The sequence below is a fragment of the Folsomia candida genome, unplaced genomic scaffold, assembly GCF_002217175.1.
Source record: "Folsomia candida strain VU population unplaced genomic scaffold, ASM221717v1 Fcan01_Sc020, whole genome shotgun sequence".
NCBI lineage: Eukaryota > Metazoa > Arthropoda > Collembola > Entomobryomorpha > Isotomidae > Folsomia > Folsomia candida.
Window position 1 is genome coordinate 337330 of NW_019091212.1, and position 21494 is coordinate 358823.

Consider the following 21494-nt stretch of genomic DNA (forward strand, 5'->3'; position numbering starts at 1 on the left):
CGTGCACACTTTCTTGCAGTTTCTTGCACCTCGTATTTCAAGCTTTGCAATGCAAGGAATTTAGAAAATCCCAAGAAACGAAACACAGGACTCTTCCATGTATGCAAATTCCTTTCTTTATTGGTTATTTAAGGACTTGCCAAACATTTTAAATGTTGATCGTGGTTATGGATCGTGATTAGGAGAGGTCAGTTATTTATAATGTGTTATTTTTTAATTATTTAAATATCCGTTCCATTATTTTATTATTTATATGTACACTCGGTCATATTATATAACAAATACATGGATGTAGACATATGTAGCATACTTTAATTACAATTAAGAAAAATTATATTCTGTTCGTTAATAAGCACAAAAATTAAGATTGCCCTCCATTTATTGATAGTACATAATTAAACTAGATATGCTGACGATGGTGTCAATAGATCATAAATTAAATTAATATGACATTAGGAAATGATACGATCTCCCAATCCCAATGCGGACGTTAAATGATAATCATACATAAATTCATATGAAATATGTGTGTGGATTAAGCAACTAACTTGTTGCTAAGATCTACGCTACATTCAATGAACACGGTTTAAAAGTTGTTAAATAAATAACTGCGGATAAAATCGGATTCAACAACAGCACAACATGATGAGATGATAAAAGTCTGAGTGTTTGTTTATGTGACGAATTTAATTCTTATTCGTTACTCAAGTGATGCAAAACAAGCTCAAATCTTACTTTACATGACCAAGTCAATAATTTTTGTAAATACCAAAAGTAATAATTGAAAACTCTCCTTTTACTTTTCATGTTCTTTATTCAGTATTACCACCATTTTTATTCGTTCAGCAACCACATTTTTGTATTAGAAAGAGAACAATCGTATAATTATTTGAAAACTAAACGTCAATAATTTACTATCTAATTAGTCTTTTTCTCAACGTCAATCCACTCCCATTTTGGTCAACTGCATACGCGGAATGATGTTCATAGACTGCAATTCTTGAAAGAGAAGTTTGCACGCGTACGGAATCTTTATCGTGTACACGTCAAGAGAAGATTTGCATCCGTGACACCTAAAAAAATCAAATAATATTAAACCATGAAATTATTTAATTTGATGTCTCAAAAACCTTACCATCCCGAGTAGCCCATAATCCCGCACTTATTGCAAACATCCACCTCGAAGACATCACTGGACAGCATGAGCCGTTCGAGAAGGAGCATCGACGCCCCGTAACCGATCAGACAATCGCGCTCCATCTCGCCCAGACGGAGGCCTCCCTCCCTCGAACGACCCTCTGTTGGTTGACGGGTAAGTACCGCGCGGGGACCACGGGCACGCGCGTGCATCTTGTCCAGCACCATGTGCTTCAGTTTTTGATAGTAGACCTAAACAGAGGATGATCAGTTTTGGGATAACCCGATTTATGATCAATGGTCTTACAGGTCCCGAGTAAATGTAGCCGACGAGTGGTTCGCCTGTGATACCGGAGTAGAAAAAGTCCTTCCCTTGATAGTTGTACCCGTGACGGACCAAGTCTTCACACACGTCGGTCACTTTAGATCCGCCGAATGCTAAAAATAACATACAAAATGCGTCTCAATTTCAAAAATTAACTTTAAAAGCCTGTCAACTCATACCTGTCCCATAGTGAAAACAGCCATCCAACAAGCCAGCCTTTCCTGCCAGTAGCTCGATCAATTTTCCAACCGTCATACGAGACGGGAAACCGTGCGGGTTCATGATCACGTCGGGACAAATTCCTCTATCGTTGAAAGGCATGTCTTCCTGTTGCACGATGAGACCTGAACATGCCACACGTTTTTAAACAATCATCCCACCACAATCAATTTAATATCCACCCACCTGTCACACCCTTCTGACCGTGCCGACTGCTAAATTTATCCCCCAACTCGGGCCGTCTGGTTTGACGGAGGAGCAATTTGAAGATGTGGGCGTCCTCATTGTTCGAGGAAATCATGACCTTTTCCACGTAGGAGGGGACGGAACCTTTATACGTGATGGGCACTTCTTTATACTCTTCGCCATGACTGCGTGGGTCTTCGTTCGAGACGGGCGTTTGCGTCACGGTCGGCATCGATTTGTTGATCATCACCTGCAAACAAAATCTCAATCAGTTGATAAGCACCACAAAGTTTGATAGTTAACTACTTATTCATTTTCTGTCGGTGCATCGGATTCTCATAATTAGCACAACTTTGCTTAAAATGACAGCACTTCTGCACCTTGAAATTACTATTCGGACCCACTTAAATCATACGATTCAATCTTTTACAACGCATGACTCTGATATGGGTCAGGTTTCGGGATCAGTTTAAATTCAGCCGGTGGCCGCGGAAGTCGTGGGGACATCTGGAGACATTAACACTGTAGGATAGGGGAGGGAGGGGTTAGTATAATATGGGCAGATGATCCGAACATTGCTCCTCTACCCCCACACTTCCGCCGCCACCCACTGAATTCAACCCTTGACTCTCACTCACCTGCTTATTCTGGATGTGCGACCCTGGGAGCGCAATCCCATCCCCGTCGAGCCACTCGTGCCGCCAGATCGGTTTTTTCGACGTGGCATCAACCACGGGCCCCATGACGCGATCAAAACTTTGATTCGCGTACCGCTTCAGGGTACACTTTGCATTTCGATAGACTGTAAATTAACAATGTACAATTGTCGTTGAAATAATGGTGACCTTTAACCTCCTAACTAGTTTTCAGTCTCACCCAAACAACGCCCATAACCTCGATCGAGAGACGACCGGTTGAGAATGAGGGCGTCCTCGATGTCATATCCGGAGTAGCTCATAACACAAATGATGGCATTCTGACCGGCCGGAAGCTGTTCGAAATTTATCAGTTCGATCGTTCTCGACTTTACCATGGGTTTCTGCGGGTAGACCAGGTTGTACATCAGCGTGTCAATCCGGTTCTTCTGGTTCAGACCGATCGTTCCTGAACAAACAAATATGAGAACTCTGTTACTCAGTATTTCTTAAAATAAAAAGAAAAGGGGGGATTTAAAGGACATTTTTCAGGAGAAAACCCTAGATAGGAAAATTTGGAGGACATTTCGTAGGCAAAACCCTGAGATAATAAAATTTGGAGGACATTTTTTCATAAAAAAACAGAAATAAAAATTCCGTTTTCCAATAAAAATCCATGACGGAGTTTAAACTCACCCATCGCCTGTTTTCCCATAGCACACTGATAAGTGTTTCGAGGACTCTGGTTATGATGCGGATACGGGACGAGGCCTGCACAAGCGCCGAGCAGGGTGAAGGGTTCGATCTCCAAATGAGTCGTGTCCTTTTGAATTAAATGTTCGTACATGGCGATGAAGGAGTCGTTCTCCTCGTTCACGTCCAAGTATTCGACGATCCCCTCGGTCAGGAAGTCATCAAAGGAGCGGAGTCCTTTCTTCAACTCGGCAATGTGTTTCTTCGTCAGCAGCGGTTTTCCAGCAAGCACGATGACGTACGGTCTGCAGAGAGAAGTCAATTAAACAGATTGACTAATTAACTAATTAATTATTTAGATGTCTAGTTATCCAACCTGCACAACCTCCCCATGTCGGAACTTATGTAGATTGCTCTTTGTTTCAGGTCGGGGTAGATGCTGACAAAACCGGAAATATAGCCGAGTCTTCGCAAATTTCGAAACGTGTAGATAAAGCGAGTATGGTTTTGAACGATTCCGACAATCCCTCCATTTAAAAAGACGACGAAACAGGATGGGTCGTGACATTCCTCGCCCGACATGAGCATCACATCCTCCACGCCAAGGTTAAAGATGAGGCGAACTATCGGCTCCTCCTCCACTTCCGTAGTAATGTGGGTCATCAGAGATAGATTTTTTACCAGGCCGCACGCCTAAAGTGATAATTACGATTTACTTATCAAAGTTAAGGAGGAATTAAGTCTGCAATTTCGTATTAATTGAATTTCGTAAAATAAATCCAGATAAATTTCAGATTTGCTAATATCGTTGTACGTTAACGTAGGACTTGATGACTCATCACCAAAATTGTTAAAATCAGAGCGTTTTAATCATTCTCTGCTCTTGGAATTTACTTTAAAATTCTGGACAAGTTTGTAGAGCAGGGAGGTGGCAATTTTTCTAAAGATATACACTCCAGATTTTTACAGTTTTTGGAGGAGGTGATCTAAAGTTTAGGAAAATTGGAACTCATCGAAGCTGGCTTAAAAAACTCAACTTACTGAGTATAAATTTGTCATCCAGAATTTTAAAATAAATTCCCAGAGCCGAGAAATGATAAAAAATGTGCTGCTTTTAACGATTTTGGTGATTTTGGCGACTCATCGAGATCGAGTCCTACGCTAAACTTGCAGAATTCAGTGCAAAATTGGTACCTCGCCTTCCGGGGTGTCCGCGGGACACATCATTCCCCACTGCGAAGCTTGCAGGGATCTTGGTCCAGACACTTTCCGCGTCTTTTCAAACTGCGAATTGACCCGGGTCATCATTCCCAAGCAGGAAATGTACGAGAGGCGAGAAAGGACTTGCGTCACACCCATCCGCTCCATCCTGAAACGTTTGATAGTCCAGTTTCCCTAATAAACGATGGAAATAGTTGTAAAAATGGGCAGATTTTTATCAAGATTCACACCGTCATTGATAACTTGAAAAATCGGTGCGTTTTGTAAAACAAATTTACAAACTTTTACAAAATAAGGAGACACACTTGACCTAAGCAAGTTTAGAACAATTTGGAGTCTAATTTTCCTTCGAAATATGAGTAAAATTTGTGTAAAAGTTTACAGAATGTTTGGATTTTACAATGCTACCAAGACCATTGTCTAATTGTATTTTATTTAAAAATTAATTACGGTAGAAATCGCGTTCTCCAGTCCATTCGTGATCTGGTCTTGTCGCATGTGTGTCACCACGTCGAACACGGCAGCCTTCACTTTTGGGATGTTCTTTTCCGCTATGGTTTTCAGCTAAGGGTCAACCAGATTACAAATTTAAACCACACAATTATTGAAACGTGTCAAAATTTCCACAAATTTCTTCTCACCTCCCAATTGAACTTTTTGAACAGATCTTCAAAGAGGAGGGCGAGAAGGGAGCCGGCCAACTCCATCCTTTTATTTCCATAATAATCCCTGTCGTCAATCATTGAGGGGTCGGACTGAGCTTGGATCACCCTTCGAACCATCATCGCTGTGTACATGGCTTTCAACTTGAAGTTGAACTCCACCACGGGAACGTTCGGTAGAATTGTGGTCGCCAACAAGTCTTTCACTTCGTCCTCCACGGACTTCTTTTTCGCTACGAATCCTGAAAATGTAAAAACTGTTTAAACAAAAATTGAGGCAACCCATTTCAATCAATGACGACCGTAGCAAATTGAGCGTAACAACGTAGCTTGCCAAGTTTTGCAAAATTTCCAAGATTTCGCAAAACTTTTGCTGGAAAACTATCGGATTTCTATTTCCAAATTTACCCAGCAGCTAACTTGACATGATTTAATTTCCTAAAATTATTTCGTTAACACATCCCCGCCATAGAAATTACAGAAATCCATGAAAACTATATCACAATACGGCTGTTTTACAGCTTTGTGAAATCACCTTCTGTGAGTCCCATTGTTTTTGCAAATTTGCTAAATGAGTTACTATATTAAATAAGAGGTTGTCCTGAGTACGCCTAACTATGCAAACGTTGTAAAGTTGTGTTTGTGAGGTGTCGAAAGGCATTTCCCAAAATTGACATAGTTTATAATCCTCAAAGCTCAATTAGTTATTAATTATTTTTCCCCTCACCGAGCGGAGGGCCGAACCGTCTCTGTCTCAATTTTGTCCCCAAATATTTCACGGCCTGTTCCTGCGTGTGAATGTTCAGCTTTTGCGTCTCCTCAATCGTGGCGACGAGTGACTCAATGATATAGTCTTCAGGACCGATAAGCTGTACGATCTCTTGGTCTGACTCGATCCCCATGGCGCGTAAAATCACGGTCACGGGAATGTCCTCCTGCAATGTGTTGTGACGGAGGTAGAATCGCCCATGTTTTATGGCGATGTTCGTCCTCGATTTCTTCTCATGCGTGCTACTCGTCACCTACAAGAGAGCGAGAGAGGTCAATACACTATTAGAAAACTGGTATACATCATTACTGACCCGAGTACATAGTCCTAAGTGTACTGGTAATAACGGGCATTACGGTTTAGTAATGAAAAATTACCACTCACAAACAAACTACTACCCATCCGATAGAGAGTTATTACCAAATCAATACCAGTACGGAGTATATATGTGACTCTGCCAGATTTTAACGGTGTATCGAGCTTGAGGTCATATTTTGCTATATACGTACCTGCGCCGTGACCTCGCCTTTTCTATCCTCCTCGACAATTATCCTATTTTTGGATAACTGCTCCTGAATCAGGATTACTTTTTCCGTTCCTCGCACAACAAAATAACCGCCCGGGTCGTACGGACATTCGTTTAATTTCGACAATTCCGCATTAGATTTCTCATTTAGGATGCAATTCGAGGAACGCAGCATGATCGGCATCCTAATAAATAATTATATTAGAGACAATGTTAACGTACGACTTGATAACTACTGAAATTTTGTTCTCAATCTCACCTCCCAATCGGCAAACCGCTCCGAAGGACTCTCTGCGTTCCGCGGATGTACTCAATATCGACCGTGATGGGGGCGGAGTAGGTGATGTCACGAAGTCGGCATTCGTGAGGTGTCGTTGGTTTGGATATGTTGAAACCCTCCTCAACATCGGGCAGACCGATGTACACGTTCAAGTATTTCAGGTAAAAGGACGGATCCACGTCACAAACGACGCGAGCATTCGACATGATGATCTTCTTGATGTCAACGTTGATAAAATAGTTGAAAGAGTCGATGTGCTGTTTTACCAGGCCTTTCGCTTCGAGAAAGGCGGGGACGAGTTTCCATTTTTCCTGGAAAAATTGTAACATAAATGAAATATAGAGTAATTTTATAAATAGTGTAGATTTTATGAGGTTGACTGAAACATTTGAAATAGAGATGCTAAACTTTTATAAAATTTATGAAATTTACAACGTGACTAGCAATGGAAGTATCTCAGCGCAAATTTACTGCGTGTTTTCTCCTCTTTGCTACTTTTGTACCTGTATAGTTTTTATTGGAAGAGCAACGAACGCATCGTATGAAGCTTTGACTGGATCTTGCACAATTTTTGGTTTGACGTCGACACTACTGCTGGTGGCAGCTTCTTCTTCATCCTCATCAGGGGGAAGGGGTAGGGTGGGGCGTTTCTTTTTGACTCTGTCTTTTGCTACCATCTAATAAATGACAAAATTATTAATTTTAGTGTTAAACCATCTCCACTTTAAAAGTATATGCACTCACCGTGACTTTGTTATCTTAACTTGAGGACTATTTTAGGCTGAGAGGAAAAATCAGTGTACTTCGTCGTCGTGTAGGTCCAGTCTGGCCTGGAATTTCTCCACCGCCGAGGAAAATGAGGATCCTTGTAACTCGGGCCAACTACTGAACTCCAAATAAAGATCGAGCACCTGATCGGGAGTGAGTTGGCCGAACTGTGTGTAAATCGTGAATCCTTGCCGGATCAACCTGCCAAAGAAGACAGCATTTTTAATTAGTCAACTAATTAATTATTTGCTGGCTAATTAATTATGAATTTACCTTGCCCCGCAGCCAGGCACCCACTTTTCCAATTCAGGAATGACGCTCTTCTTCCTGGAGAAGAAGTGTTGTCTCACAAAGTACCAGAGGTGGACGAGGTGGTCCCGCCCCACACGGTTAACAACGTCCTGATTAGTCTGGATTTTAACAAGATGACAAATATTCGGATCGTAGGCGTTGCGAAGCTTAAACTTATTGCTTTTCCCTTCCACTGACTCGTTCGACCAGGGGATCCAAGCTGAGCGAGGGAATTCTCCGAGAACCTAAAGTCAATTAATTAATTAACTAATAATCTTTATCCATAAGTAATTTACGGTCCAAGTAAATTCATAAAATAATTAATTAGTAAACCAATTAACTTTACAAAATGTACCACCTTAAATTTGAAGAGAAGTTGGAAGATAACGGACGACGGACGATACGCGACGAGGCCGGAGGACGGATCGGAAGTCAGAACCCAATGCGCTTTCGATCCCAGAGTCACGTAGTAGGTGGGGTCAGACCAGTCAAATTCTTCGTCATAAAAAACACGCCCTGTCGCGCAGGACCGGATGATAAAGTGAATTAAGGACACGTGTGGGACAGCTCCAAAAACGAGGAGGTTTTTCTGCGTGGAATTATTTTCTTGGTTCTGTAAGACATAATTAAAAATAGAACTGGTGGTTCCTGGAACCCACTTGTTTGTTGTCTTGAATCATGCGGTGGATTAGTGTAATCCACCAACAATTTGAGTTTTCAGCTTGGGAAATATTATTTTTAGGTTACAAATCCACCAACAATTTGGACCATTCTAAAAATAAAATTAACTCGTAGCTCTTCTGGCCTTTCCAAAAGTTATTCAAGGTCAAACTCTCCCAAATTCAAATTTGATCAAACTTTGACCTTTTACGAACTGGCCAAGCTATACCGAGTTAATTTTATTCTTGGAATAATCCCAATTTTCGGGTGGACCTAGCCTTTAGGTAACCAAAAAATCTCGGGCGGCCCTTTTCCCCCACCGATAACACAAGTTATCTATTTTTACTATTATACGAATACCTTAACATTCATCCCATTTAATTAAAACCTACCTTAATCTGCGCCAGGAGGTTTGCTATCCTTCTTCCGCCGTCAATCTTATCAGCGTATTGGAGCTTAGGAAATTCGGGAAATCCTTTTTCCAGCAGGACCGTCTCCTTTCCCTCACTGTTAAATCTTTTCTGTAACTTTAGATACTTTACAAACTTGCCACTCTCCTCTAATCCGGTGATTCGTTTGAATCCGAACGTGGCGAATAGTTGGGTCGTGAGGATGCCAAGACCGGGACTAAATTCGACTACAGGGCCGCCCTTCCAATCAATGAGAGTATCAGTCGCGACGTCTTCCTGGACCTGAAAGAAATTTTAAATAAATTACAAATATCTGAATATTTAGAGTTAATTTTCTCCCATAATTAAACCCACTCACCAACTGGACAATCTTCTCCGCGACCGTTTGATCAATGAGATACGTCGACGTGGGAATGTTCGCCGTCACTTTGCGACACTGATGGGGCACGAGTTCATCCACCAGTGCGGTCGTGGCCACACCCTCGATGGGGAAAGGGGTCGACTTATCCAAAAGCGGATAACTCGTCGCGACCAAGGTGCGCGCAATGAAGGCGACAAGATTCGCGCTGGAGGTGGGACGACTCTTTTTCTTCTTCTTTTTCACCACGCGCTTCTTCTCCTTATCGGAAACTTTGTCCTCAACCTTTTCCCCTTCGGGTGCAGGAGTAGATGCAGATTTCACTTCTTGTGAAGGTAACACACTTAAATAACGTAAGTTTATAAATCTGGGGGTTGTCTTAACGATTTCGTCATGTGCCGCTAATCGGAAAATTGTCCTTGACAAACGCCCCAGCATTTTCACAAATCCTTATCTGGGAAGAGATCATGGTTTCTTGTCAAAATCCACATATTTTAATTAGTGTCAAAATAATAATTAATTGTGGAGAATTAAAATTAGTTAACTTTTCACTTGCAACCAAACAAGCAACATGTGCCATGTGCTGGAGTTTGTCATACTTGCGGCTGATTTCTCATTGGTCGCATTTTTCCCACTTTCTTCATCTCCCATGAATTTCTCATCTCTGGAATTTCATAATTTTTTAATATTTTTTCCATTTCCTAATTTCAAAAATTGAATTATTTTATAACACTGAATGTAGGTTTTGCATTTAGAAGGATTTTCATCATATGTGAAAACTGATGTGTAATGAAGAGTCCATTTTGATAAAAAGCCATTGCATTGCATCACGAGGAGGAGGGCCCATGCAAATATGATTTTTTGAAGTATTTCTTATATAGATTTCTAATGCATGTATAAATGTATATAACCATTTCATTTCAAAATACGTTAACCATGTTGGTTAAAATACAACAAAGCTTACAGTGCAAACATGAAAAAAAACTTAGAAGAACTCTATGCTACTAAATTACCTGAATTGATCACGAATAGCATTTGTTAACTAATAAAATAACTATTTCAAAAATTTGTGGCTCGGAGCCAGACTTCCGACTAAACGATGGACTTTTATATGTATGAATTGCTACCTGCATGAAGTATGATCACCACCAAGGAATTCTATTGAATAAATAGTTGTGGATGAAATGCTCACGATAAGAAAATGATCATTCATAAATTATTTAGGTCTGTGTATCATAATAATATGCAAATTAAGACTTGCTGCAGAATTATTTATGTACCTTGGTCGGTTTTGATATGCAATATGAGCCCACAAAAATTTTAATGGCATGCACAAATTGACCTTTCTTCTCGTCATGATGCAAAAGTCGTCACTGTTCAAGCGTTGTGTTTATGTCGGCACACGGAGAAATATGAGAGCGAAGCGAGTAGAGTCAACCATAATGACTTTATTAAATAACAATCGTCGTGGTAAAAACGGTACAAAAATTGTGTAATGCTTATATTAAACCTAATAATCTAAGTATGGCATTATTACCAGTTATTTTATCAGTTAGAATCTCACTATGATCCAACTAGGAACCAAGAAGCTGTCTCATTGTTTTCAGGCGATAGAAACATTGTTGCATATTGTGATAATTGAAAAATGATAATTTTAGTAATGACTCTGTTAATTAGTTAGTAATCGTTATGTACTAATATATCTCATTAATTCTCATTCCCTCCTTCCGATAAAATGGATGGGAGCACCACTGGCTTCAACGATGAGTTGCAGTCGTTCCATGATTTCCGGTTCCTAAATTATTAGAAAATTGAATATGGAAAAAATTATGATTGGAAATCATTTTATTGAGCGAGTTACCATCTCATTTATCCTAATTTCTACGCTTTTGAATGGTCCACTGTGCAAGATGACATCTTGCACAAAGCTGGTAGAAAAATTATCCTTCTTGTCGTAGATGCAAGGGAAGATGAACAGGACTCTTTTAACTCCTGAAATTATTACGACACATTAATAATGGGTCATTATTAATATAATTAATTAGTAGAATTGAAAATAATTATTTAAGATTTTAACTTAACTCCTACCTTTCAAAACGGAAATACCCTTAAGGGCATCAATCAACCAGGCGGATTTGTTCACTTTCAAACAAATGTTGACCCGCTTCAAATCCCACATTTGGAATGGTATCATAAAAAGATAAATGGCGGCAGACGTCGAAACTGATTCCCCCTGATGAAACGTCGCCGATATGTCGCCAGTGAAGGCACAAAATGTCGGATCCAGCCTTAAATCTAATACCTTCACGGCGGGAAATAAGTCGATCATTTTTCTCCCAAATTCCTGCACCTCCCTCGAACCGAAATCCATGTCCAACGTGACAGAGTGAACTCCTCTGTGTCTGCTCCAAAAACTTAGATGTGAGAACAACGACGCCGCCTTTAATCCACTTCGGACAGAGAAGGATCTTAATTTTGGGAAATGTTCCTCATTGTAAAAGTCCTGAATTTCGAAAATCTCTCCGGCATGGATGGCGAGCGAGGTTACTTTCGACATTACGGGAACCTCTTCGGCACTTTGGATCTGCAATGCATACAAAAAATATTTAGTACTGACATGAGTGATTCGCAATATCAAGTATTGGGCCGACTCACGACAACCTTTGCAAGTATCTTGCAAATTGTTGCTAAATTTTTCAAAACTTTACCCAGCTTACTTTACAGTAGCTTTACTTTGGACCTGTTTTTTATTTTATAAAAAAAATACTTCCGAAACTCATGGTCTACATCATAAACGATAGAAATTATAGAAATCCTTGGAAACTAAATTAAAACAAGCTAGACCCCCTCACAACGCAAATTTTTTGAGCTTAGTAAATTTCACATGAGTTGCTTGCGACGCTAAAGAAAACGTTGTAGTGAGCACGCCCATTGTAAAATGCTTATTTATCTTAAATCTGTACCAGCTGCATGAAAGAATAATAATACATATCATGACACAATTCCAGCTTGACTAAAGAATCCTTAACTTGTGCCAACATCTTGGTCACATTGGACACATTGAGATTAGGATGATGCTCATCGCAACACCTAATGAACTTAAATTTTAAAACTCTGAGATTTGTGCAATCCGCCAAATTTGGATAGAAAGACGTCGTGACGTCCAGACTGGTCAAATTTGGGGCAGAATCTAGCCAAAGTTGGATCAGGGGTCGAAATTCGTTGCAGTTGCAGAAGTCTTGTTCAACGTCTGTGAGAGCTTCGAACTTGAGGGAGGTGAGGCTAGGTTGAGGAGGGAGGTTTTGATATGCCTCGGCTGGAATTGTGTCGACGCTATTGTCTCCCCAGGCGCGGAAGATCCCAACGTGTTCGATTTTGGTGGACCCCAACATCCTTATTCCTTCAAGGAAAGCGGGGACAAATTCCTTCCGGCTGACGAGGAATTTTATTTCTCGAGTTAATTGCGATACATTATCCACTTGGGTGAGAGCTCTTGTAATAACATCAGCCTTCCTATTTGTCGGAATGGACGAATCGAACTTGTTCGAGATGAGGAGGCGCCTCATCAGCTTGTCGTTGACAGAGGCCATCTTGGCTGGTTCGGACCCCTCATAGGAAAGCAGCTTGTTGACCCGCAGAAGAGCCCTTCTTCCTAAGAAAGTGGCGCCGACGTCGGCCCACTCTTTACACACTAGACGAGAAGTTTTCAGGTCGGGGAGGCCGAGATTGGCGAAGATAACGTCTAGTACCTGGTCCAAATTCAAAATTGGATTAAGCGAGCCAATGAATTATTAGATATTTGAAAAGCAGTTAACTAACCAAAGGATTCTGCAGGGCTTTAGACATGGCAGTGTTGAGGTCAACAGGCACTTCTTTCGAGTCTGGAATTTAACGGAGTGAATACAAAAATGAATATCTCTCGTTAATAATAAAGAAAGCTAATTTTTACGACAAAAATATAGATTGCAGCATTTACTAAAATTTTGACCAACTCTTACCCTTTCGTGAAGAAGCTGACCGCAACGTCATGGGGTGCCGATTTTTAACAGTAAGATCTACAACTTTCGCCATATTTGTCCTCACTTTCTGTTCCTATAATTAACAATAACATGACATTAACACAACACCTCATTCTTAATTAAAAAATATGAAACGGTAAAAAAAATTATTTAATAATGCTGATAAATATTTATTTACCTAAACCAAACCAAACTTGCAGAACTTTTGAAGATAACAACTACGAGTTTTTAACTTTAGTTGATTTTACGGTGTAGCGTAACATATAAAATATTATTAAATATATGATATTTAATATTTAATAATAAATTTTATGATTTATTTGGATAGTTATATAATTAATTGCTTATCCAGTGTTCAATTATTTCTTTTTGGATTTTCATTTTACTTCATTTTACGCATTTTTTCGTGGAACTGGAAACGTGCTCTCCATCGGTTCTCCGTCCGTCCGCCGGCGTCCCCACTTTGGACTTTGTTCAGTGCATTGTGATTTTAGTTCCATGAATTTGTGTTCAATGATTTTGCATGGACTGCAAGTGTTCGATTCCGATGCATTCTGCAAAACATTTAATTAAGTAATATAAATGTGCACATATCTTGGTGAGGTTTTAGCGATATTTTCGCTTATATATTTATTTTACCAATATGAGTCCTGTACGATTTAAATGTGATGGACAAAAAATTGACATTTCTTCTCGTCATGATGAAATATTTAGTCGTCACTGTTCGAGCTTCACATTTATGTTGGCAAAAGGAAAAATAGGAGACAGACGAGAGTAGAGTTTTATTCCAAACAGAATGAGTTTACTAAATACAAATCGTCATGGTCAAAATTGTGACAAAAATTTGCGTCATGTTGAAAACTTAATAATTCAATTATACCTAGGGTGCCGGATTTTGAGGTGGACATCGTTCAAATGTGGCACCATGTCATCCTTCCTGCCGAACTTCTTGGGGCACCGGGATCGGGGGCACGCGAAGTCTTTCAGTTTTCGGTGAACAATCTTCTTGTGTCTGGTCAGAGATTGTTTATGAGTGAATGCTTGGTCACATTCGCAGCAATTAAATGATTTGGAACTATAAATGCGCTGATGCGATTTTAATGCACCTGAAGAAATCATAAGGCATTAGTATATACGTATTCTTTATTCGCCCCTATAATTTGAGTGTCCCTCGTCTTTGTGAAGGCGAGGTATTTTCGTGCTTTCGGGCACTGTTCTTTTGTCTGTGAAGCAGTGTAGTTGTGAGTTTTCTTGTCTCTTCCAACAAGTTTGTAAAATTGGTCGAGTTTTTAATAAATACAAGTAAACTTAATTGACGACGAGTGTTAGTTCGTCACTTATTCCCTCAGCCCTTCTCAGGAGAGATTTGGAGAAACCGACTGCGACGGGTCGTTGCGGAGGACGGTCTCAAAACCGTTGAGTATCATTTTATAGTCGATCTCAACAGCACCGTTACGACCAAACAGCTTTTGGTCACAACGAAACGGTTTTTCCTCCGTGTAGGTGACCAGGTGACGCTGATAAGGTCGGTTATCGGGAAATGTCTTCTGGCAGAATAAACAGACTCGGCTCGAACCCTGCTTGACGAGTCCGGCTTTCTCGTCTTCGGTGAGGTGGATGAACCGATGATGGGTCAGCAATTGTTTGGAGAAAGTTTTTCCACAAACGTGACACTTCTCGCACAACTTTTCCTTCGTGTGGGTCAGAAGATGACCAGTGAGACCAGATGGAAATTTGAAACGTTTGCTGCAGAAGTAGCAGTCGTATTGCCATCCCTGCTGCACCTCCGCTAACTCCTCTGGGCTCAAGTGGACGAAGAGATGACGATTCAAAGATACTTTCTGGGTGAACTTCTTTTCGCACACAGGGCTGCCGTGGCCCTTCCGACCGTCGTGGGTAAAGTTTCGACGATGAAAGAACACCTTTTGGCAGTGGGGACACTTCCCATGAAAAACTGAACTCTACTCCAGCTCGTCGCAGTTGAGGTGGGTTTGAGCGTGGTAGTGCGCACTGGTTCTGCTGGTGAAGGGACGAAGACATATTTTGCAGGCGAAGATTTTCTCGACTCGGCGACCACACTCTGCGCCCTTTCCGCCAACTTGCGATAATTTATTGGCTTTTGACGACCTCCTGTTGGATGAAGGAGACTGTGCGTGGTTATCGTCAGCAGGTGTTGGCTGGGGTTGGATGGAGTGAGTCTGCTTAGAAGGAAGTCGTCCGTTCTCTTCAAACCTTTCCCCATTGTCCATTTTCTCTGTTGTGGGGACGATTGCTTCCTGTCTTCGGAACACTTGCTGCTGCGTGTGGTTGACCTTCCTTATGTAACCTTGCGTTCTGCTCGTCAGTTCCCCCGCTAGCAAACAATGGTCCCTTTCTCTACATACGCTGCACAGTTTACAATATTATTAGGTGAGCATCTGGGGTTGAACAACAGCTTTTATATGAACATTAAAAATGCAATCTTACCAACGGATCGTCCTTAAAATCACGGCGTGAGGGCATGTGTTCGAGAGTAAAAAAAACTTTCCTTCGTCAAGCCCAGCGTTTCAGGCTTCTCCAAATTTTCAATAGACGTCGAGGCTGGACGGTCGAGCCTTCTTTACTTTGTGGCGTTCTGCTCTCTTTTTCTCAATGCAAACTCGGTGGAATTGTTTAAAATTAAAACTGGTGAAATTTTTGGATGAAGTGAGCTCTTGTTTGACGGGGAGAAGACCTACCAAACATGCAACAAAATGCACACAGAATAATTTCTGTGTGGAGAATTCAACAAGAAAATCGTGGAAAAAGGAATATCTGTAAGACGGTGGTGATGATGCTTATTGGCCATTCATTAATTATTCCATGCAAATTGAGTCGGTTGTCCACCTCTGGAAGAAATATGCCTACTGCGTATCTCTCAAATCTCTCAATTTGGTTATGAATCAGGATTCCTTTCCTCCGTTCCTCTGTCACTGTTATCTTTTTGACTTTACATTCCGATTAAGATTTTGTGGCACTTTCATCGAAATGAAATATTGAAACGGAAAATGGAGGAGAGCTCAACGAAAGGAATTCTGGATACGATTGAGTCTGGATTTCTTGATTTTTCTCATGCAATGTGACGCGTGTGTATTTAATTTAATGGAAAGAGCACCTCGATCATTTAATTACTTATGCGAAGTAAATTTACCACTACTGGACGAAATATGCATGCAGAATCTCGTAAATTAAGTGTTTTTATGGTCTGCTTTTCATCCTTGCATATGCTCAATTCTTGACTTTTTATTATATGTCACTATTACTGAAGGAAATACAAAAATGCATGCACCATCTGTGATAGTTTTGACCTCTTGTAGGGAGATACCTTGTGAAGCCGGAGAAAGTTAATTTTTTCTACGAAAGTGGCACCGACGTAGTTCCACTCTTTACACACGAGCCGACATGACGTCAGGTCGGGGAGGCTGAGATTGGCGAAGATAGCGTCGAGAATCTGGTGCAAATTAAAAATTGTTGGATTAAGAGGGGCAATGCAATGAATTATTAGAGATTTGAAAAGCAATTGACTAACCAACGGATTCTGCAGGGCCTGAGACATAGCGTAGTTGGGGTCAACAGGCAGTTCGTTCGAGTCTGTAATTAGACGGAGTGAATACAAAGAATGAATATCTCTAGTCAATAGTAAAGAAAACTTTAATTGTTACGACAAAAATATAGATTGCAGCATTTACCATAATTTTGATAGCTCTTATCCTTTCGTGAAGAAGCTGACCGCAAAGTCATGGGGTGCCGATTTTTACGAGTAAAATCCGCAACGTTCGCCATCTTGTCGAGTGAGTGCGTCGTCCTCACCTTCTGCTCCTATAATTAACAATGATAAGCACAAAATATGACATGAACACAACACCTCATTGTTAATTAAAAAATATGAAACGGTAAAAAAAATATTTAATAATGCTGATAAATATTTATTTACCTAAACCAAACTTGCACAACTTTTGAAGATAATAACTGCGAGTTTTTAACTTTAGTTGATTTTACGGTGTAACGTAAAATATAAAATAGTATTTATGATTTATTTGGATAGTTATTTAATTAATTGCTTGTCCCGTGTTAAATTATTTCTTTTTGGATTTTCATTTACTTCATTTTATGTATTTTTTCGTGGAAACATGCTCTCGATTGGTTCTCCGTCTGTCCACCCGGCGTCCCCACTTTGGACTTTGTTCAATTGCGTTGTGATTTTCATAGCTGTTCATTTCATCTCACCACAATCCACAAAACCACAATCCACAAACCAATCCACCAACTACAATCCACAAATCCACAAACCACAAACCTTTCCACAAACTACAATCCACAATTCCACAAACCACAAACCCTTCCACAAACTACAATCCACAATTCCACAAACCACAAACCCTTCCACAAACTACAATCCACAATTCCACAAACCACAAACCTGTCCACAAACTACAATCCACAATTCCACAAACCACAAAAAAATCTTGTCCACTTTCCACACCACAGTCCACTTTGTGGATCCACACTTTGGTTTGAACAGCTACATATGCTAATTACTAGTAATTACATACATAATTAAACACGTGTTTCAGAATTTTTCATAATGCTCAGTTGCAACGAAGTTATAACGTTATACGTGAGCGACAATTCGCATTGTTTACAGCGAAATTTTAAGATCCAAATTCCCGCTTACGGATTATAACATGGTTTTCAGTGTGCATTTTGAAAAATCATGAAACGTGTGTTTAACTATTTATCTAAGGCTATATCATTCACAGGAATGCCTCAAAACTTAACCATAACTATAAACTACAGACCTACCCACATTGTGGACCAGTCTGTGGTTTTGTGGATTGTAGTTGTGGACTCCACAACTACAAACCACAAACTTTTCCACAAACTACAATCCACAAATCCACAAACCACAAACCCTTCCACAAACTACAATCCACAATTCCACAAACCACAAACCCTTCCACAAACTACAATCCACAATTCCACAAACCACAAAAATATCGTGTCCACTTTCCACACCACAGTCCACTTTGTGGATCCACACTGTGGTTTGAACAGCTATGAGTGATTTTAGTTCCATGAATTTGTGCTCATGGATTTTGCATGGATTGTAAGTGTTGAATAGTTTGGATGCATTCTTACTAAACCGTCATATAATTACAGGATGTAATTACTTAAGTAATGAAAATGTGCGCATTTCTTGGTGAGGTTTTAGCGATATTTGCGCTTATTAAAAACGTCATAAAAAAACTTCATAATTAAAAACTTCGCCACTTCATAAAATTATTTTACCAATATGAGCCCTGTACGATTTAAATGTGATATGGAAAAAAAATTGACCGTTCTTCTCCTCATGATGAAATAGTCGTCACTGTTCGAGCGTCGCATTTATGTTGGCAAAAGGAAAAATAGGAGACAGACGAGAGTAGAGTTTTATCCCAAACAGAATGAGTTTACTAAATACAAATCGTCATGGTCAAAATTGTAACAAAACTTACGTCATGTTGAAAACTTAATAATTCAAGTATGCCATTTTTATCAGTTGTGTGAGAATAAATATTTTTTCATAAATCAGAAAATATTGATGTAAAGAATTAACAACATTTCATCAGTTGTTGAGACGTGGTTTGGCAGGAAAAGGACGAGATTCTGATGGATGAGCCCTCTTGACATGTTTCCGAGCGCCTGATTTGTTCGAAAATGTCTGACTGCAGTGGGGACAAGGGTGCCGGATTTTGAGGTGGACATCGTTCAGGTGTGCCATCATGTCATCCTTCCTGCCGAATTTCTTGGGACACCGGAGGCACGCGATATCCTTCAGTTTTTGGTGAACAGTCTTCTTATGTCTGGTCAGAGATTGAGTGAATGCTTGGTCACATTGGCAATAATTGAATGATTTGGAACTATTAATGCGCTGATGCGATTTTAATGCACCGTTACGAGCAAACAGCTTTCCACACTGGTCGCAGCGAAACGGTTTTTCCTCCGTGTGGGTGACCAGGTGAAGCTGATAAGTTCGCTTATCGGGAAATGTCTTCTGACAGAATAAACAGACTCGGCTCGACCCTGCTTCACAAGTGCGGTTTTCTCGTCTTGGCTTAGGTGGGTGAAACGATGATGGGTCAGGAATTGTTTGGAGAAAGTTTTTCCTCAAACGTGACACTTCTCGCACAACTTTTCCTTCGTGTGGGTCAGAAGATCACCAGTGAGACCAGATGGAATTTTGAAACGTTTCCTGCAGAAGTAGCAGTTCCTGCTGCACCTCCGCTAACTCCTCTGGGCTCAAGTGGACGAAGGCATGAAATGTGCTTTCTGGGTGAACTTCTTTTTGCACACAGGGCAGCCGTGGTTCTTCCGACCTTCGTGCGCATTGACGTGGTGCGTAAAGTTTCGACGATGAAAGAACACTTTTTGGCAGTGGGGATATTTCACATGAAAAATTGAACTCTACTCCAGCTCGTCGCAGTTGAGGTGGGTGCGAGCGTGGTAGTGCGCACTGGTTCTGCTGGTGAAGGGACGAAGACATATTTTGCAAGGGAAGATTTTCTCGACTCGGCGACCAGGCTCCGCGCCGTTTCTGCCAACTTGCGGTAATTTCTTGGCTTTTGATGACCTCCTGTTGGATGAAGGAGACTGCGCGTGGTTATCGTCAGCAGGTGTGGGCTGTGGCTGGACGGAGTGAGGGGGTCGTCCGTTCTCTTGAAAACCTTGTCCTTTGTCCATTTTCTCTGTTGTGGGGACGATCGCTTCCTGTCTTCGGAACACTTGCTGCTGCGTGTGGTTGACCTCCATGTCATGCGTTCTGCTCGTCCGTTTCCCCGCTAGCAATAGTCTCTTTCCCTACTTATACTACGCAGTTTACAATATTATTAGGTCAGCATCTGGGCTTGAACAACAGGTTTTACATGAAAATTAAGAATGGAATCGTACCAACGACTGGTTCTTAAACTTGTGGCGTGAGGGCATGCGTTCGAGAGTAAAAAATAATCCCTCGTCAAGACAGCATTTTAGGCTCTCAAAATCCAGCTTTCTTTACTTTGCGGCGTTCTGCTCTCTTTTTCACAGTGCAAACTGGTGGAATTGTTTAAAATAATTAAAACTCGTGAAATTTTATTTGACGGGGAGAAGACCTACCGAACAGGCAACAAAATAAATGCACACAGAATAATTTGTATGTGGAGAATTCAACAAGAAAATTGTGACAGAAGGAATAAGAAGGTGGTGATGATGCTTATTGGTCATTCATTACTTGTTCCATGCAAATTGAGACGGTTGTCCACCTCTGGAAGAAATATGCAGGCGTCCACAATCTAATCTCTCAATTTGATTATGAATCAGGATTCCTTTCCTCCGTTCTTCTGTCACTGCTATCTTTGTGCCTTTACATTCATACATTCTGATTAGAATTGTGTGTCACTTCATCAAAACGAATGATTGAAACGGAATGTGAAAGAAGGCCCAAGGAAAGAAATTCTAGATATGATTGAGTCTGAATTTCTTAATTTTCTCGTAAAATGTGATAAATGCATATTCAATTTAATGGAAAGAGCACCTCGATCAATTATTTAATTACTTGTGCGAAGCAAATTTACCATAACGAAATATGCATGCAGAATCTCGTAACTTTGGTGCATTTATTGTCAGCTTACTTATCATCCTTATGCTCAATTCTTGAATTTTTATTATATATATCACTATTACTGAAGGAAATATGCATACAAAGTCGGTCTTACATGTGACGCCAGATTGTCCTCATCTTCCTCCTGCAGTCTGGTTTTATTTCCATTGGACAGAAACAATGTCTGATTTTCTCAAATAAAATGGAATTTTCCAACTGTATCAAAATTATGCTGGAAATTTAGAGTTTCATCTAATCATTCTAAAATTGTTTGACAGTCATCACCGCATTTGTCCTTCTGTCCTCCGTCTGTATTGTGGAGTGTTAATGCCCCCGGAAAATAAATTTTGCATGACATTTTGCATGTAGAAAATTATTTTATATAAAATCTTATTAGGTAAAACCAAATCCCAATTTTTAACCTAGTTTGCAATGCCAGTTTCCCGAAATTTTTCATGAAAATTTTCATACAGAAATTGTTCCATGCAAAAGTCTGTGTACATGAACCCCAATTTTGAAATAAATTGAACAGAACCTTACCATCATTTCTGACAAAAAGAATTCTATATTTTATTGAGTCTTGATTTCTTAATTTTCTCACAATGTTAAGTATGCAGATTTACGTATCTCGTCCTCTTCCTCCTCCTCCGCCCACTTCATAAAATTCTCACCTATTTCTAATTGAATTATTGCATTGCTTCT

The 21494-nt window shown here is 40.3% G+C and overlaps 3 protein-coding genes across 6 annotated transcripts; all 3 read right to left on the bottom strand.

Moving 5' to 3' along the window:
- Positions 1-778: 778 nt before the first annotated feature.
- LOC110858084 (DNA-directed RNA polymerase III subunit RPC2) lies at positions 779-7513 on the bottom strand. The gene is made up of 17 exons (XM_022106742.2): positions 7398-7513; positions 7157-7330; positions 6633-6964; positions 6357-6558; positions 5806-6100; positions 5058-5320; positions 4867-4980; positions 4390-4590; positions 3572-3888; positions 3199-3500; positions 2744-2971; positions 2506-2669; positions 1868-2117; positions 1642-1806; positions 1445-1575; positions 1136-1389; positions 779-1073 (listed from the first exon to the last, which is right to left on the bottom strand). Exons 2-17 carry the CDS (start codon positions 7328-7330, stop codon positions 941-943), a joined length of 3525 nt encoding a protein of 1174 aa, XP_021962434.1. The 5' UTR covers positions 7398-7513; the 3' UTR covers positions 779-940.
- LOC110858183 (dimethyladenosine transferase 2, mitochondrial) lies at positions 7448-9791 on the bottom strand. Its single transcript, XM_035858551.1, has 6 exons — positions 9740-9791; positions 9141-9466; positions 8765-9064; positions 8068-8325; positions 7695-7957; positions 7448-7622 (listed from the first exon to the last, which is right to left on the bottom strand). The coding sequence occupies exons 1-6, from the start codon at positions 9789-9791 to the stop codon at positions 7448-7450; spliced, it is 1374 nt and encodes a 457-aa protein (XP_035714444.1).
- A 777-nt stretch (positions 9792-10568) lies between these two features.
- LOC110858064 lies at positions 10569-20363 on the bottom strand. 4 transcript variants are annotated; one of them, XM_035858357.1, is made up of 11 exons: positions 16503-16629; positions 15626-15872; positions 14040-15544; positions 13799-13964; positions 13546-13713; positions 13139-13232; positions 12960-13021; positions 12104-12889; positions 11229-11724; positions 11002-11132; positions 10569-10935 (listed from the first exon to the last, which is right to left on the bottom strand). In XM_035858357.1, the coding sequence occupies exons 6-11, from the start codon at positions 13209-13211 to the stop codon at positions 10855-10857; spliced, it is 1629 nt and encodes a 542-aa protein (XP_035714250.1). In that variant the 5' UTR covers positions 13212-13232; positions 13546-13713; positions 13799-13964; positions 14040-15544; positions 15626-15872; positions 16503-16629; the 3' UTR covers positions 10569-10854. The 4 variants fall into 4 exon arrangements, with proteins under 4 accessions (XP_035714250.1, XP_035714249.1, XP_035714247.1 ...); XM_035858356.1 differs by having other exon boundaries at positions 13338-13713; XM_035858354.1 differs by lacking the exons at positions 13546-13713; positions 13799-13964; positions 14040-15544; positions 15626-15872 and adding exons at positions 16707-16768; positions 16867-16996; positions 20105-20363 and having other exon boundaries at positions 16503-16628.
- Positions 20364-21494: the final 1131 nt, after the last annotated feature.